Source organism: Fringilla coelebs (assembly GCF_963513975.1).
Source record: "Fringilla coelebs genome assembly, contig: SCAFFOLD_33, whole genome shotgun sequence".
NCBI lineage: Eukaryota > Metazoa > Chordata > Aves > Passeriformes > Fringillidae > Fringilla > Fringilla coelebs.
The window spans coordinates 2,809,466-2,822,455 of NW_028167443.1; the positions used below are offsets into that span (position 1 = coordinate 2,809,466).

The following is a 12,990-nucleotide window of genomic DNA, read 5'->3' on the forward strand; positions in this document are numbered from 1 at the left end:
TCAGTCTTGCATTCCACTTTCCCACGTCTCTCTGACTCCTTGTTATCATATTTAGAGATGTCCAAGGACACAGTATTTTCGCAGGTGCAAGAACTCAGATCAGAAGGCTAAACACAGTACTTTTCCAGCTTCTAATAATTAGCATTCCCACACAGAGGATGTTCCATGAGATCGACCCCAGAGCCTGACATGGGGCTGGGGCCCTGGGGGGTGGGACAGGGGGAGAGGGAACCCCTGGCAGCGTCCCCGTGTCCCCCAGGGCCAGAGCCTGGGCCAGGGCTCCTTCATCCTGTTCCAAACGAGGACTTGAGAGTGCTGAAAAAATCCCCAGCAAGGGATCAGCAAAACCCCAGATTTAATATTAAGGGACAGCAGCACAAAGTTCCTTGGCAAGAGTCACTCTGCTCCTGACTGGACACTTCAGGCACACCAAAGAAACAAAGCAACGACAAAACCAAACAAAATCCAGGCAATCAAACCAGAAATGAACCGTGAACTGGGGCTTTCCTTCCTATGGAAAAGAACTGTCCTTCTACAAATGCCCATGAAATTTGGGGTTGACCTCCAACATTCCCTATTGTCAGACTGGAGGAGATTGTTGGCTCTAAACATTTCATGTGTGGGGGAGGAAGGGGCAGGTGCCACCTTGCCCAGCCCTGGAACCCCAGCACTGCCCTGCCCTGGAACCCCAATCCCCCCAGAGCCTCTATCCCAGCCCAGCAGTGCCTGCCAGTCCCTGGCACAGCACAGGCAATGCTCCACAGCCACCTCTGGAGCCCCCAGCCCAGCTCCTGAGGTGTTGTAGTGTGTTGCAATCTCCTGTTTCAGACTCCCAGTCCTTTCCCAGGTAGCAAGAGCTTCTCTGCTCCCCTCCCCCTTTCTCTTCCTAAGTGATGTCCATCAAACTTAACATTCCAGTAAGAGCGTCGTGTGATTGGCAGAAGTTCAAAAGATGCCTCTCAGCCCTGGGCCATTGGCCTGTCTAAGTGTCATTGTCCCCTGAGACTCGCCCTCTCCCACCTGGTTGGTAGCTCACCTATCCTCTCCCCTCCCCCTCCCCCTGAGCTTAAAAGGACCTGGAGACCATGCGGCCGGATTCTACTGTAGCTGTTACCATATTCAGACATCTGTGACCCTGGAATAAAACTCTGGATTAAACCCTGCAGTAGAATCCACTCCTTTAGTTCTTCACCTAGCCTAAGGACTTTCACCCGAGGTAAAGCTGAGTTCCTACCAGCCTGGACTTGTTCTCAGTGTGTAGCTGCAACTCCTAGCTAGCCAGAGGGATCTCTGTGGTGAAAAACCACAGCAGCTGCCTTTGGCCGAGCAGCGAGGGCCGGACGAGCCCAGACACGTGCTATCCGGTAATATTGGAATATTATCACAATACTGAGGGACCAAATGAGCCCAAGTCCCACCTGGGGGAAGGGCCCAGGAAGACCAAGGGGTATTGAAGGCTGACCACAAGGCAAGGACATATCCTGACCCTACCTCGTCTTGAAATTTCCATCTGAACACTGCTGGAATCCAGGAGCTGGTAGCTCTGTGTATGTGCTTCTCTGTGGTTCTCTGTTTCTTTTTTGTCTTTCTCTTCTTCTGTGTCTTCTACTATTTCTGTCCTCTTGCAAATTTTTATAAGTTAAAATTGAATAGCCTTTGAGTTTGTGATCTTGAATCGGCCAGGTCAAAGCTTTGAGAAGTGTTTTTTGTTGATTGAATGTCATATTAAACCTTTTGGTAAAGTGTCTCTGAATTTCTGAAGTTGCCAGCAAAGTCTATTTTGTTGTTTTGAGCTCCTAAATATAGCTTTTTGGTATTTCTACAGTTCATCCACTCCAGATGACACAATTAATTGTAATTCCTTTTAAATGTTTCGTTGGGAGAGTGTTTTGGGATTAGGGAGCCAGAGCTTGTCTGTCCTGCTTGGCACAGCCCAGGCAGGGCTTTCCCAGCCACATTCCACACTCCATTTCCCAGCTGGAGCCGCTGGTGCCTCTGAGTTGTGCTGCCCCAGCCCCAGGGACGCTCTCCTTGTCTGCCCATTTCCCCATGGGCTCTGGGCAGGGATGGCCTCAGTGGGGGCTGCTGACATCCTCAGACACTTGCAGAGGCTGCTGCTGAATTTTACTGCTCCAGAGGCTTGTTCAGCCTTCAGCTCTTCAGTGCAGGAATTCAGTGTCCCAGGGCTCATTAACATTCAGAACACCTTAACAAGCCAAGCCTCTGGGAATCATTTGATTTCAGTTTCCAAATACTTTGAAGTTAAGTAGCTCTCAGAAGTGTATTCAAAGTGAATACATGATATTTAAAAAGACAGCAAGATGAGATTTTTTTTAGGTCCTGTTTAGTTTTGTTTTCCTGTAAATTTATTGATATGTGCAATCTCCAATTGACATTGAATCCAAGCGCCTCCTCATGCAGTTTGAATAGATATGAAAATCAAGACCCTTCATGGCTGACAATCAATCAGACTCTGTCCCTACCCCCTCCCCACCATTTCCCCCATCCAAGGTCTGGCACTCAGAGCAGTCTTCTGCAAATCTGAGCTGCCTCCAGCCCAGGCTGCACCTGCAGCTTTCAGCTCCTTGGCTCCAACTCCCACCTGCTTTCCTTGGAGAAGGAGCTGCCCAAGACACAGAGGGATGTTCATTTCTTGTCAGCCAACAAAGCCAAGGGAAGGCACAGCTCCATCAAATGCAAAAGTCATTCTTCTCCCTGGCTCTGCCGTGCCCCTGATCCCCACAGCCTGACCTGTTTCCTTCATCCTTGCATTGCCAGGGACCTCCAGGGGCAAGGGAGCTCTGCTCTGGGGATGGAGGGAGGTCCAAGTGCAGCCACTGGAGTAGGAACCACAACTCATCAGGTTTGTGTCCTTTGGGGGTCAGGAACTGGTGGGACTCAGAGGCACAGAAAGGTTTATCTTCATGGGCAACAGACAACAGTTGAACAGGACACATTTTAATAACAATCTTGCTCTTCCCTGAGCGATGTGCAGTGCCCCAGCAGCATCTGATGAGTCCACCATCCACAAGTGATTTGCATACTAAAAATAATTTTAGACAAATATGGTGCTGTGATAGATATAAACACAATTAAGTTCTTGTATCAGGATGCTCGTCCTGGAGTGGGGGCAAAACAACTCCAACCATTCCTGATTTGCAAAGCTGTCAGTGGTGAATGGAGAAGGGAGGTCAGGCTGCTTTTGGTGTTGAGGAAATGCTGAAACCAGCCTGACTCATTTCATCTCCTCCTCTCCTAGCTGATCTCCCCTCTTTCCCCTTCCACCCATTGGCTTTTGTCTCCCACCAGGTCCCCGGTGAAGAGCCTGGCTCTGTGTTCTCCATCACCTCCTCGTGGCACTGCCAGGCTGGGATGAGGAGCCCTTCAACCTTCCCTGCTGCGGGCTGGACAAGCCCAGCTCCCTCAGCCTCTGCTCACAGCCCAAGGGCTCCAGCCCCACCTTGGAGGCCCTTCCCAGGCCCTGCTCCAGCTGCCAGACATCTTTCCTGCCCTGGGAAACCCAAACCAGGCCACAGTGACCTGGATAATCCACGTCCTTGGTGTCCTGGTCACACCGCCCTGGCCCCTTGTCCCCATGTCGGGCTCTGGGGTGGATCCTGTGGAACATCCTTTGGTGGCAGCTGTGGGTCCAGGTGGGCTGGGGGGATCCCGGGGGACAGGGACCCCGCTGGGCAGGAACAGCGTTGGACTTGTTGGGAGAAACTGTGAGGGGGAGCTGGGGCAGAGTGACCAACCCAGTGACCTCACACAGCCCTGCTGGGATGTTACACAGCCCCTCTGGAATGTCGCAGCCAACTCTGTGATGTCATAGTCTGCTCTATGATGTCAGACCTCTGCCCTGTGATGTCACAGCTGGCTCTGTGAAGTCACAGAAGCAGTCTATGATGTCATAGCTTTTCGATGACCTCATATAACCCACTCTGTGATGTCACAGCCGACTATGTGACCTCATGTTACCAGATGATAAATTGTCTGCACCAGGTGAGCTGACACCTGGAGCTTGTTCTCCTAAACCCCAGGCCTATGGAAACCACACAATGCCCATTGTGTGAGAAGGGGAACTGGAAGTTCACCAGCCTCAGTGTCCTGCCAGCTCAGCCAGGCCCACTGGAACATTGGGATCCACAACCACAGGGACCACCAGAGAGACCCCCAGGACTGAAGAACACATGGGTAAAGGGGAGGGGAAATATGTTAATGATTTTGGGGAAATGATTATCTATCTGTGTGTTTAGTCCAGGACAATCAATGAATATGCATGCAAAATACAGAATATAAACAGAAACTTTCCTGTACTCAGCATGCAGGGCTTTGGGAGGAGCTGTCCCCTATGCATCCAGCTGGATAAAGAATGCTGCTCCTTAATGCTGCATTAGTGTTAAGGAGTTTTCTGTTTTACTGAATTTTTGGTGACGCTCAACACTCCCACTCCCGAGGAAAACTGTGTCTCCTGATGTTCACAAACAGAGAAGGGCTGGTGGCAGATGTGGGGGTCAGAGGCTGCCTGGGGCACAGTGACCATGAATCAATCAAGTTTTCCATGTTCTATGAAAGAAGGAGGGGCAGCAACAAAACTTCTGCACTGGAATTGGGAAGGGCAGATTTTCGCCTGTTTAGGATGCAGATTTGGAGAGTACCAAATCAGGTACTGATTTTTTTAAGGGAAACAGCCCTTAAAAACAAAGGGGTCCAGGAAGGATGGACAAGAAAATAATCTTAAGGGGGAAGGAGCAGCCTGTCCCAGTGTGGCAAAAGATGAGCTGGTGAGGAAAATGACTGTCCTGGCTGCCCATGGAGCTTTTATTGGAACTCAGAGAAAAAAAGAGGGTGCATCACCTTTGAACAGAAGATCAGGAAACTTAAGAAGTGTTTAAGGATATTGTTAGGTCACGCAGAAAGAAAATTTGAGAGGTGAAAGCTCAATTAGAGTTTAACCTGGCCACTTCTGTGAAAAAGTATAGAAAATTATTCTGTTAAAAAATAATAGCAAAATATTGAATAAGGAGAGCCTTTACTCTCTATTGGATGCAGTGGAGAATATAGTAACTAAAGAGAAGGAAAAGGCTGAGTTACTTAATACCTTGTCTGTCTTAATTTTCAATATTAGGACAGGTTGTGCGCAGGATGAGTGTTCTCCTGAGCTGGTAGATGGGCACAGGGAGCAGAACAGCCCCTGTAATCCAGGAGGAAGCAGCTGGTGACCTGCTGAGTCACTCAGATGCTCACAGGTATATGGGATTGGATGGGATCCATCCTAGGGGGATGAGGGAGGTGGTGGATGAGCTCTCCAAGCTGCTCTCCATCATTTACCATCAGTCCTGGCTTAGCACGGAGGTCCCAGAGGACTGGAGGTGGCAGTGTGAGCCCATCCCCAAGAAGGGCTGGAAGGAGGATCTGGGGAACTTCAGGCCTGTCAGCCTGACCTGGGTGCCAAGCAAGTAAATGGAACAGATCACCTTGAGTGCCATCACAGGGCACCCACAGGATGGCCGAGGGGTCAGAGCCAGCCAGTGTGGATTTCAATGTCTGCATTGATGATCTGGATGAGGGGAGTGAGTCCACCATCAGCAAAATTGCAGATGACGCCAGGCTGGGTGTGATTGTTGATCTGCTGGAGGGTAGGAGGGCTCTGCACAGGGCCCTGGACAGGCTGGATCCTGGGACCAAATCCAACAAGGTCAGGATTAACAAGTCCAAGCACCGGGTCCTTCACTTTGGCCACAACATGCTGTGCAGCACTACAGGCTGGGGACAGAGTGGCTGGAGAGCAGCCAGGCAGAAAGGGACCTGCAGGGACTGATGGACAGAAGGCTGGACATGGGCCAGCAGTGTGCCCAGGTGGCCAAGAAGGCCAATGGCTCCTGGCCTGGATCAGGAATTATGTGGCTAGCAGGAGCAGGGCAGTGATTCTTCCCCTGTGCTGGGCACTGGTTGGGCAGCACCTCAAGTGCTGTGCCCAGTTCTGGGGCCCCCCAATTTAGGAAGGACATGGAAGGGCTGGAGCATGTCCAGAGATGGGCAACAAGGCTGGTGAGGGGTCTGGAACACAAGTCCTGTGAGGAATAGCTGAGGGAGCTGGGGTTGTTTATCCTGGAGAAGAGGAGGTTCAGGGGAGACAAGGCAGTGGCAAGGCACAGGTTGGACTTGATAATCTCCAAGGCCTTTTCCAGCCTTGCTGATTCTGTGATTCTCTGAAAGCACCCTTGGAGCAGTTGCAGGAGGAGCTCTTGGCCTCCTCTTGAGAAGCTCCAGCAGTCCAGGTCCCTCAGCTTCTCCTGCCAGGCCCAAAGCCCATCCTGTCAGTCCTGCAGAGCCTCTGCAGCTCCTCCTCATTACCCAGAACAGGGAGGCCCAGAGGCAGACACAGCAGCCCAGATGTGCCCACCCTGGCCTGTGGTGCCTGTGGCAAGGGAGCAGCAGGAGGCACTGCAGGAGCCTGCAGACAATTCCTGCAGCACTTGTAGGATGATCCTGCTCCCCAAGGGATGTTCCCATGGTGCCAAGTCAGGAACTGCAATGGGCAGAGGGGCCAGGGAGGAAAGGGCAAACAGGGATGGGCTGTTTGCAGGGGAGGGAACAGGGGTGGGTGGGCAGTAGGAAGAAATTTGTAGCAGGTAAGAGTAAAAGAAGCAAAGGTGAAGCCAAGGAAATGCTCAGGGCAGTGTGGGGGTGGCTGCCAGGCAACCCAGGATCTGAGCAACAGCGTTTGCAGTGGGACAGCAAACTACCAGTTCATGAGAACAAACTTTCTGGCTGACTGCAGAGGACAAAGTGGAGTGGTTTCCCTGGTGTTCCCCAGCCCTTGCTGGCCCCAGGGGCTGATGGCATTTGTGCTCCCTCAGGTTCATGTCCCCACACCAACAGCATGGGGGTGCTCCCCCCTGCTCTGTGCAATGCAAACAGGGGCTCCTGAGCCAGTGCTGCTGTGTCTGTGCCTGCAAGGATGGGGCACCTGTGTGAGCTGGGAGAGAGGCCACGGCTGCAGAGGGAGGATGTTGTTGGCAGCTCCATGAGAATGCTCTGGGATGCTGCCCTGGGCTGTCCAGCGCACTGGGGATGGATCAGCCCCTGCTCTGCTGCTCCTTCCTTAGTCCCCCAGGGCCCTTGCAGAGCACCAGCCATGCTGTTTGCCCCCAGCCTGCCCACGGCTACCCTGGGGCTGCTCACTGAGGTTTTCTGTGCTCAGCATTGGCCTGGGCATGTTCTTGAGAGAGCCTGGGCAAGGAGCCTGGAGCCCCCAGGGCCTGGCCTGAGGTGTCAGCACTGCCCCAGCAGTGCCCATGGCCTGTTCCTGCTGCAGCCCCGGCATTGCCACCCCAGGACTGTGCCCAGCCCAGAGAGCACTCAGACCCTACAGCAACACCAGAGCCACCAGGGCAGTGGGGCAGGGCCATGGGAGCAGCAGTGGCAACAGCAAGTGCTGCTGCTCCTGGGCACAGCTGCTGTGCCAGCACTGATCTGCCCCCAGCTTTGCACACAGACATTGCTGCTGCAGCTCCAGAAAAGGTAACAAAAGGGCATCTCTGCAGAAATCTTTGCTGGGAGATCCTTTAGTTCGCTTAAAGCCACTGAGAGCGCAGCCCCTCATTGACTCAGTCTGTGGTCACAGGGAAGGTGGAGAGAAACAAATTGAGAAATGGAACAAATAATGACATTTCTTTCTGGTCAATACGAAAAAATTAAAACAAAGGAAAAGAACCTCCAAAATGAAGCCAACAAGAAGCATCAAAGATGACTTTTATTACAAGTGATTTTAAGAAATGTGCCAGCAGTTTAATGTCCCTGAAAGCATCCAGTCATCAGTCTCCTCACTGCAGCCTTGAGCTCCTGGTTTCTCAGGCTGTAGATGAAGGGGTTCAGGGCTGGAGGCACCACCGAGTACAGAACTGACAGGGCCAGATCCAGGGATGGGGAGGACATGGAGGGGGGCTTCAGGTAGGCAAACATGAGAGTGCTGAGGAACAGGGAGACCACAGTGAGGTGAGGGAGGCAGGTGGACAAGGCTTTGTACCGTCCCTGCTCAGAGGGGATCCTCAGCACAACCCTGAAGATCTGCACATAGGAGAAAACAATGAACGCAAAACAACTGAGTCCTAAACAGGCACTAACAGCAATGAACCCTATTTCCCTGAGGACATTGGAGTGTGAGCATGAGAGCTTGAGGATCGGGGGAATGTCACAGAAGAACTGGCCCAGGGCATTGCCATGGCACAGGGGCAGAGAAAATGTATTGGCTGTGTGTATGAGAGCAGTGAGAAAGGCACTGGCCCAGGCAGTTGCTGCCATGTGGGCACAAGCTCTGCTGCCCAGGAGGGTCCCGTAGTGCAGGGGTTTGCAGATGGACACGTAGCGGTCGTAGCACATGATGGTCAGGAGGAAATACTCTGCTGAAATGAAAAAGACAAAAAAAAAGAGCTGCGCAGCACATCCTGTGTAGGAGATGGTCGTGGTGTCCCAGAGGGAATTGTGCATGGCTTTGGGGACAGTGGTGCAGATGGAGCCCAGGTCAGTGAGGGCCAGGTTGAGCAGGAAGAAGTACATGGGTGTGTCAAGGTGGTGGCTGCAGGCTATGGCGCAGATGATGAGGCCATTGCCAAAGAGGGCAGCCAGGGAGATGCCCAGCAAGAGGCAGAAGTGCAGGAGCTGCAGCTGCCGTGTGTCTGCCAATGCCAGCAGGAGGAAGTGGCTGATGGAGCTGCTGTTGGACATTTGCTGGGGCTGCATATGGGCACCTATTCATGGATAAAAGGACAGTGAAGTGTTAGAGGAGATACCTGTAACCAAAATCAAATCCATTTCCCATACACCTTCCCTTGGAACACACACACAGACCCTTTTTTTTCAAGAGTTCTGGGGTTTTCTCTTTAAGCTCTCCCATGTCTCTCCTGGTATTCTTGGATATCAGAAACCTTCAGCATTTTTGCTGCACCCAGGGAAAACAGAGCAAGTTCTGTGAGGCAAAGTTATGAGTGGAGAGTGAGGGGAGGTGGTCTGTCATTCTGACCTGTACAGAATTCATCAGGGCTTTAGCCTTTCTCAGGTGGAGGTCGATCAGCTTCCCATGTTTCCCCCAAAATGCCCCAGCTAGAGTTGAGAACATATGGATCCACTATAGCCCAGCTCCACTTCTGTATCCAAACACTACTGTTTCTCATTTACACAACCCAGCAGCACTTCCAATGTTAGAAGATCTGTGCAATTCCCCAGCAATCTTACAACTCAAAAATGCTCTAGGACAGGTTTGAATCCTGGATTGAAGCTCCCAGCTTGGACTGAAATCTCAGAGGGACTTCCCAGTGTCCTTATGATGGCATTGGATGAAAGGGGGATGCAGCTCCTTCCCTGGCTGCCCTGACAACATTGCCCAGAGCCAGGCACTGGGGACAGTATCACCCTGGGCCAGCTGTGCCCCCTGCCAGAGCCCTCAGGGCCGGGCAGCTGCTCCCAGCCCTGTGTTCTGCAGAGGGAACTGGGCCCAGGGCTGCAGAGCTGCCCCACGGCTCTGCTGCAGCTCTGCCTGCACAGGAGGGGCTGCATGCCTTGGAGCCCCAGCCCTAAGGGTGGAGGCTTGGCTGGGGGCACAGGAGGGAGGGGGCTTATTCAGAGCGATGGGCTGCACTGGAGGGGATCCTGTGGGCATCTCTAAACTCTCCCTGCCACAGCATTTCTGGCTTTTGTTTTCTCTCATTGCCTCATCTTCTCTCTGCTTCCTGGAGATTTTCTTCCTGTAGGTGTTTCCCTGTGCCTGATCTCTCCCTGCCAGCACTCACAGACCCCAAATCTCTGTGCACTCTCCTTGGCCTGACAGAACCCAGCCTGTTTTCAGGGCACTGGCTGGGGCAGCTTCTCTTTGCAGCTTGGAGAAAGGACAGCTCAGACTGAGCCTGATGAGTCCAGGAAAGGTGATGCTGCTGCTGTCCATGGGCAGAGTGGCTGAAAGCCCGTTAGGGATCTCCTGTGAACCTATTGATCACTAAATGTAACAGTTCAGATGTCTGAGGCACTTGTCAAAATTCATAATTACTAAATCATATTCATCCAATCATATTAACGCCCCTTCCCTGCCATTCTCCAGTAATAGGAAACTGAATATCTAGTCTTAGGATATTTCCTCATTTTTGTCAAAATCCTTGTCTTGGAAAGATTCTATGACTGATCAGAAACCCTCAGCATGTCAGAGCTTCAAGAGCATTTCACCTCCCCTGCAACAGAAATACCCAGAGTTGTACTCACAGAGTCTGTAGGCATTGGGATGTCCCAGCTTTAGGAGATGGCTCCAGGAGCTGCAGCTGCATTGTCCTGCAGCCAGAGGTTCCTGTGCCAAGGGCTGGCAGTGATTGTGCCCCAGGCACTTCTCAGCACCTTCCCAGCCCTGACTGATTGAAGCTCTCTGTGCCTCTGTGCTGTGCCAGGGGTGGCTGCAGGCAGTGCCCCAGCCCTGCTGGGCTGGGAGAAGAGCTGCTCACCAAGAGAAATGTGCTTTTGAAGCTTTTCTTGGTTACCAGGAGCTGCCTCTGCGCCAAGAGCCCAGCCTAGCTCAGCAGCACAGACACAGCACAAGGACTTTAATGAACCTCTGGGGCTTTGTGCTGAGGCCCTGAACATCAGGTCCTGAGAGGGAGCTGAAGAAACTTCTCCAGAACTCCAATTCAGAATCCAACTCCAAAGTTTCTTGGACTTTTAATGGGTCCCACTGAGGGACATGACTGAGAAAGTGTCCCCAGGCCCCAGACAGAGCAGAGAACTGGAGGCAGCGATGACATGTGGGGACAAAGAGAAGCCAAGTCTTGGTGCCCTGGGGCCCAGCAGCATCTGTGTCACCAAGGGCTGTGAGGAGACACCTTGTCCTGAGGCACTGGGGCCTTCTGGCACAGCCCCAGCCAGGCTGGGCACTGTCAGCCCCTTGTCCTACCCTCAGCATCCCCCCCTAGCCCACATCCCAGTGGCCTCAAGGATCTGCTGGAAGGAGTCCCTGGGCAGCCTTGCTCAGGAATGGCCCTGGGAGCTCCTCAATGCTCCCAGGGATTGCCCATTTTTCAAAGGACTTTGGGTTTTGCTTTTGCCTTGGAGTCTTTGAGAGGTTTGTGCAATCATGGCCTCCAATTATCTGCTGAAATTATTCCCTGGAGAGGCTTTGTCAGTAACAACACTCAGTGGGGCTCATTAATGCTTCAGGGTACTTCAGTTTTTTTAAGGTACTTGGTGTTTCCCTTTTGATACAGACTCTGGGAGAGGTTGGTGCAATCATGGCCCCAATTATCTGCCTTAACAAGTCCCTTGAGAGCTTTGTACTGACACTCAGTGGGGCTCATTAATACTTTGAGATACTCAAGATTTTTATGGTACTTTTGATTTTCCTTTCTACTTTGAGTCTCTGAGAAGGTTTTTGTGCCATGCTGGCCACCAGTTCTTTCCTCCAAGGAGTCCATGAGGAGCCTGTGTTGGGCATGGACCTCAATGGGACCCATTAATACTTTGAGATACTTTGGGGTTTTTCTCCTGCTATGACTCCTGGAAAGTTTGTGCAATCTCCTCTCAGACCCTGAGGTTCCAGGGTTCAGCTCCAAATGCACCACAGGGTTCCTTGTGATCAGTCAATTCTTGACAAACCATGGCTCTGCCTTGATTTCCCTCTGCTTTCATGCAGTTCATCAGGAAGGTTTCTGTAGTGGTATTGTTTCACCAAATTGAGATTTCTTGGGGAATGCATCAATTATTGTGGTGGGCTCAGTGTTGGCTAATTAACAGTACACTCACTAGAATATACTTATTTCCTGCTGTGAGATAGGATTAGGAGAAAGGCAAAGTAGGCTTAAAACTTTAAAAGAGTATAAAGAAAAGTTTATTACCAGTAACTAAAAGAAAGAGTAATAAGAATCAGAACAAAACTTTCGGAACACTTCTCTCCCTACAAATTTTTCTTTCTTACTCACAATGTAAAGAGACAAAATCTAGAATTTTCAGTCAGTTTACCACCTCTAGAATAGTCTTTCTTCAGTTCACTTAGGGAGAGGAGACTCGTTTCTGCTATGAAGACTTCTCCATAAGAAGACAGTTCTATTGTGGCTCTCAGTTTTCAAGAACAGAAGCCACCAGGAAAATCTGCACTTGTGAAGTCCCTCAGATTTTTTCACAGCTTTTCCCACAGTTGTGTTTATGGACTGTGTCAGCTTACAGGGTACTAATTTAAAGATGAACTGTTTAAGAGCAGAGGTTCTCTTCATCTACTTCTGAAATCTTTTTCATGTCTAGGAACAGAGATCTTCTCTCCATAAGGGCACAGGGGCTCATCACTCTTTCCTTTTTCTCTATTCAAACTTCTCATGGGATCAGAGCTACTTAAACATTTGCTTACTGTAGCATGGAGGCCTTTGCTGAGCAAGTCATCTGTCCACACTTTTCAATACATTATATTGAAAAAGAGATTCTGATGTATCAATTACATCCTTTTCCATAGCTTTACAAGAAGATTTCAGCCCCAAGATCAGGACATCTCCTCATCCCTTCCACCTGGGACTCAACTTCCTCTTCATTGTCCTTGGTGTCTTCATGTGTCTCCTCTATGTGCCTGTACTTTGTCCTTTTCCCTCACTCGAGGGAGGATGGAAGCACTGAAAGAGTTCATATCTGACCCGGGGCCTGCAGATGGTTCTGTGACCCCGGCCAGGCTCGGTCGTTATGGCCGGAGCTGTTTTACGATGGAGGTTTCTGCAGCGGCTGCACTGGGGCTGTGTCAGGATGGGCCGTGCTGGGGGAGGGCCAGGATCTCAGCAGCCAGGCCAGAACACAGCAGCAGCAAGGCCGTGGCTGATGGCTTCTCTTCCCCCTGCCTGGGGGTTGCGGGCAAACCCCAGCAGTTTCTTCATCTTTAAAATGTGTCTTCACAGAGCCATGTGCAGTTTCTTTAGTGGTTTAATAGATTTTCAGATCTCAAATCTAATTACTGATTGGTTTCTTCGCCAGACACAA

The 12,990-nt window shown here is 51.2% G+C and overlaps 2 protein-coding genes across 2 annotated transcripts in view; both read right to left on the reverse strand.

The window, feature by feature from the left end:
• Nucleotides 1-12,990, reverse strand: part of LOC311165919 (uncharacterized protein) — a 465,566-nt gene that overhangs the window by 307,604 nt on the left and 144,972 nt on the right. The window lies entirely within an intron of this gene.
• LOC311165904 (olfactory receptor 14J1-like) lies at nt 7,795-8,730 on the reverse strand (the record flags this gene model as incomplete). Its single annotated transcript, XM_084227395.1, has 1 exon — nt 7,795-8,730. One exon carries the CDS (start codon nt 8,728-8,730, stop codon nt 7,795-7,797), a length of 936 nt encoding a protein of 311 aa, XP_084083521.1.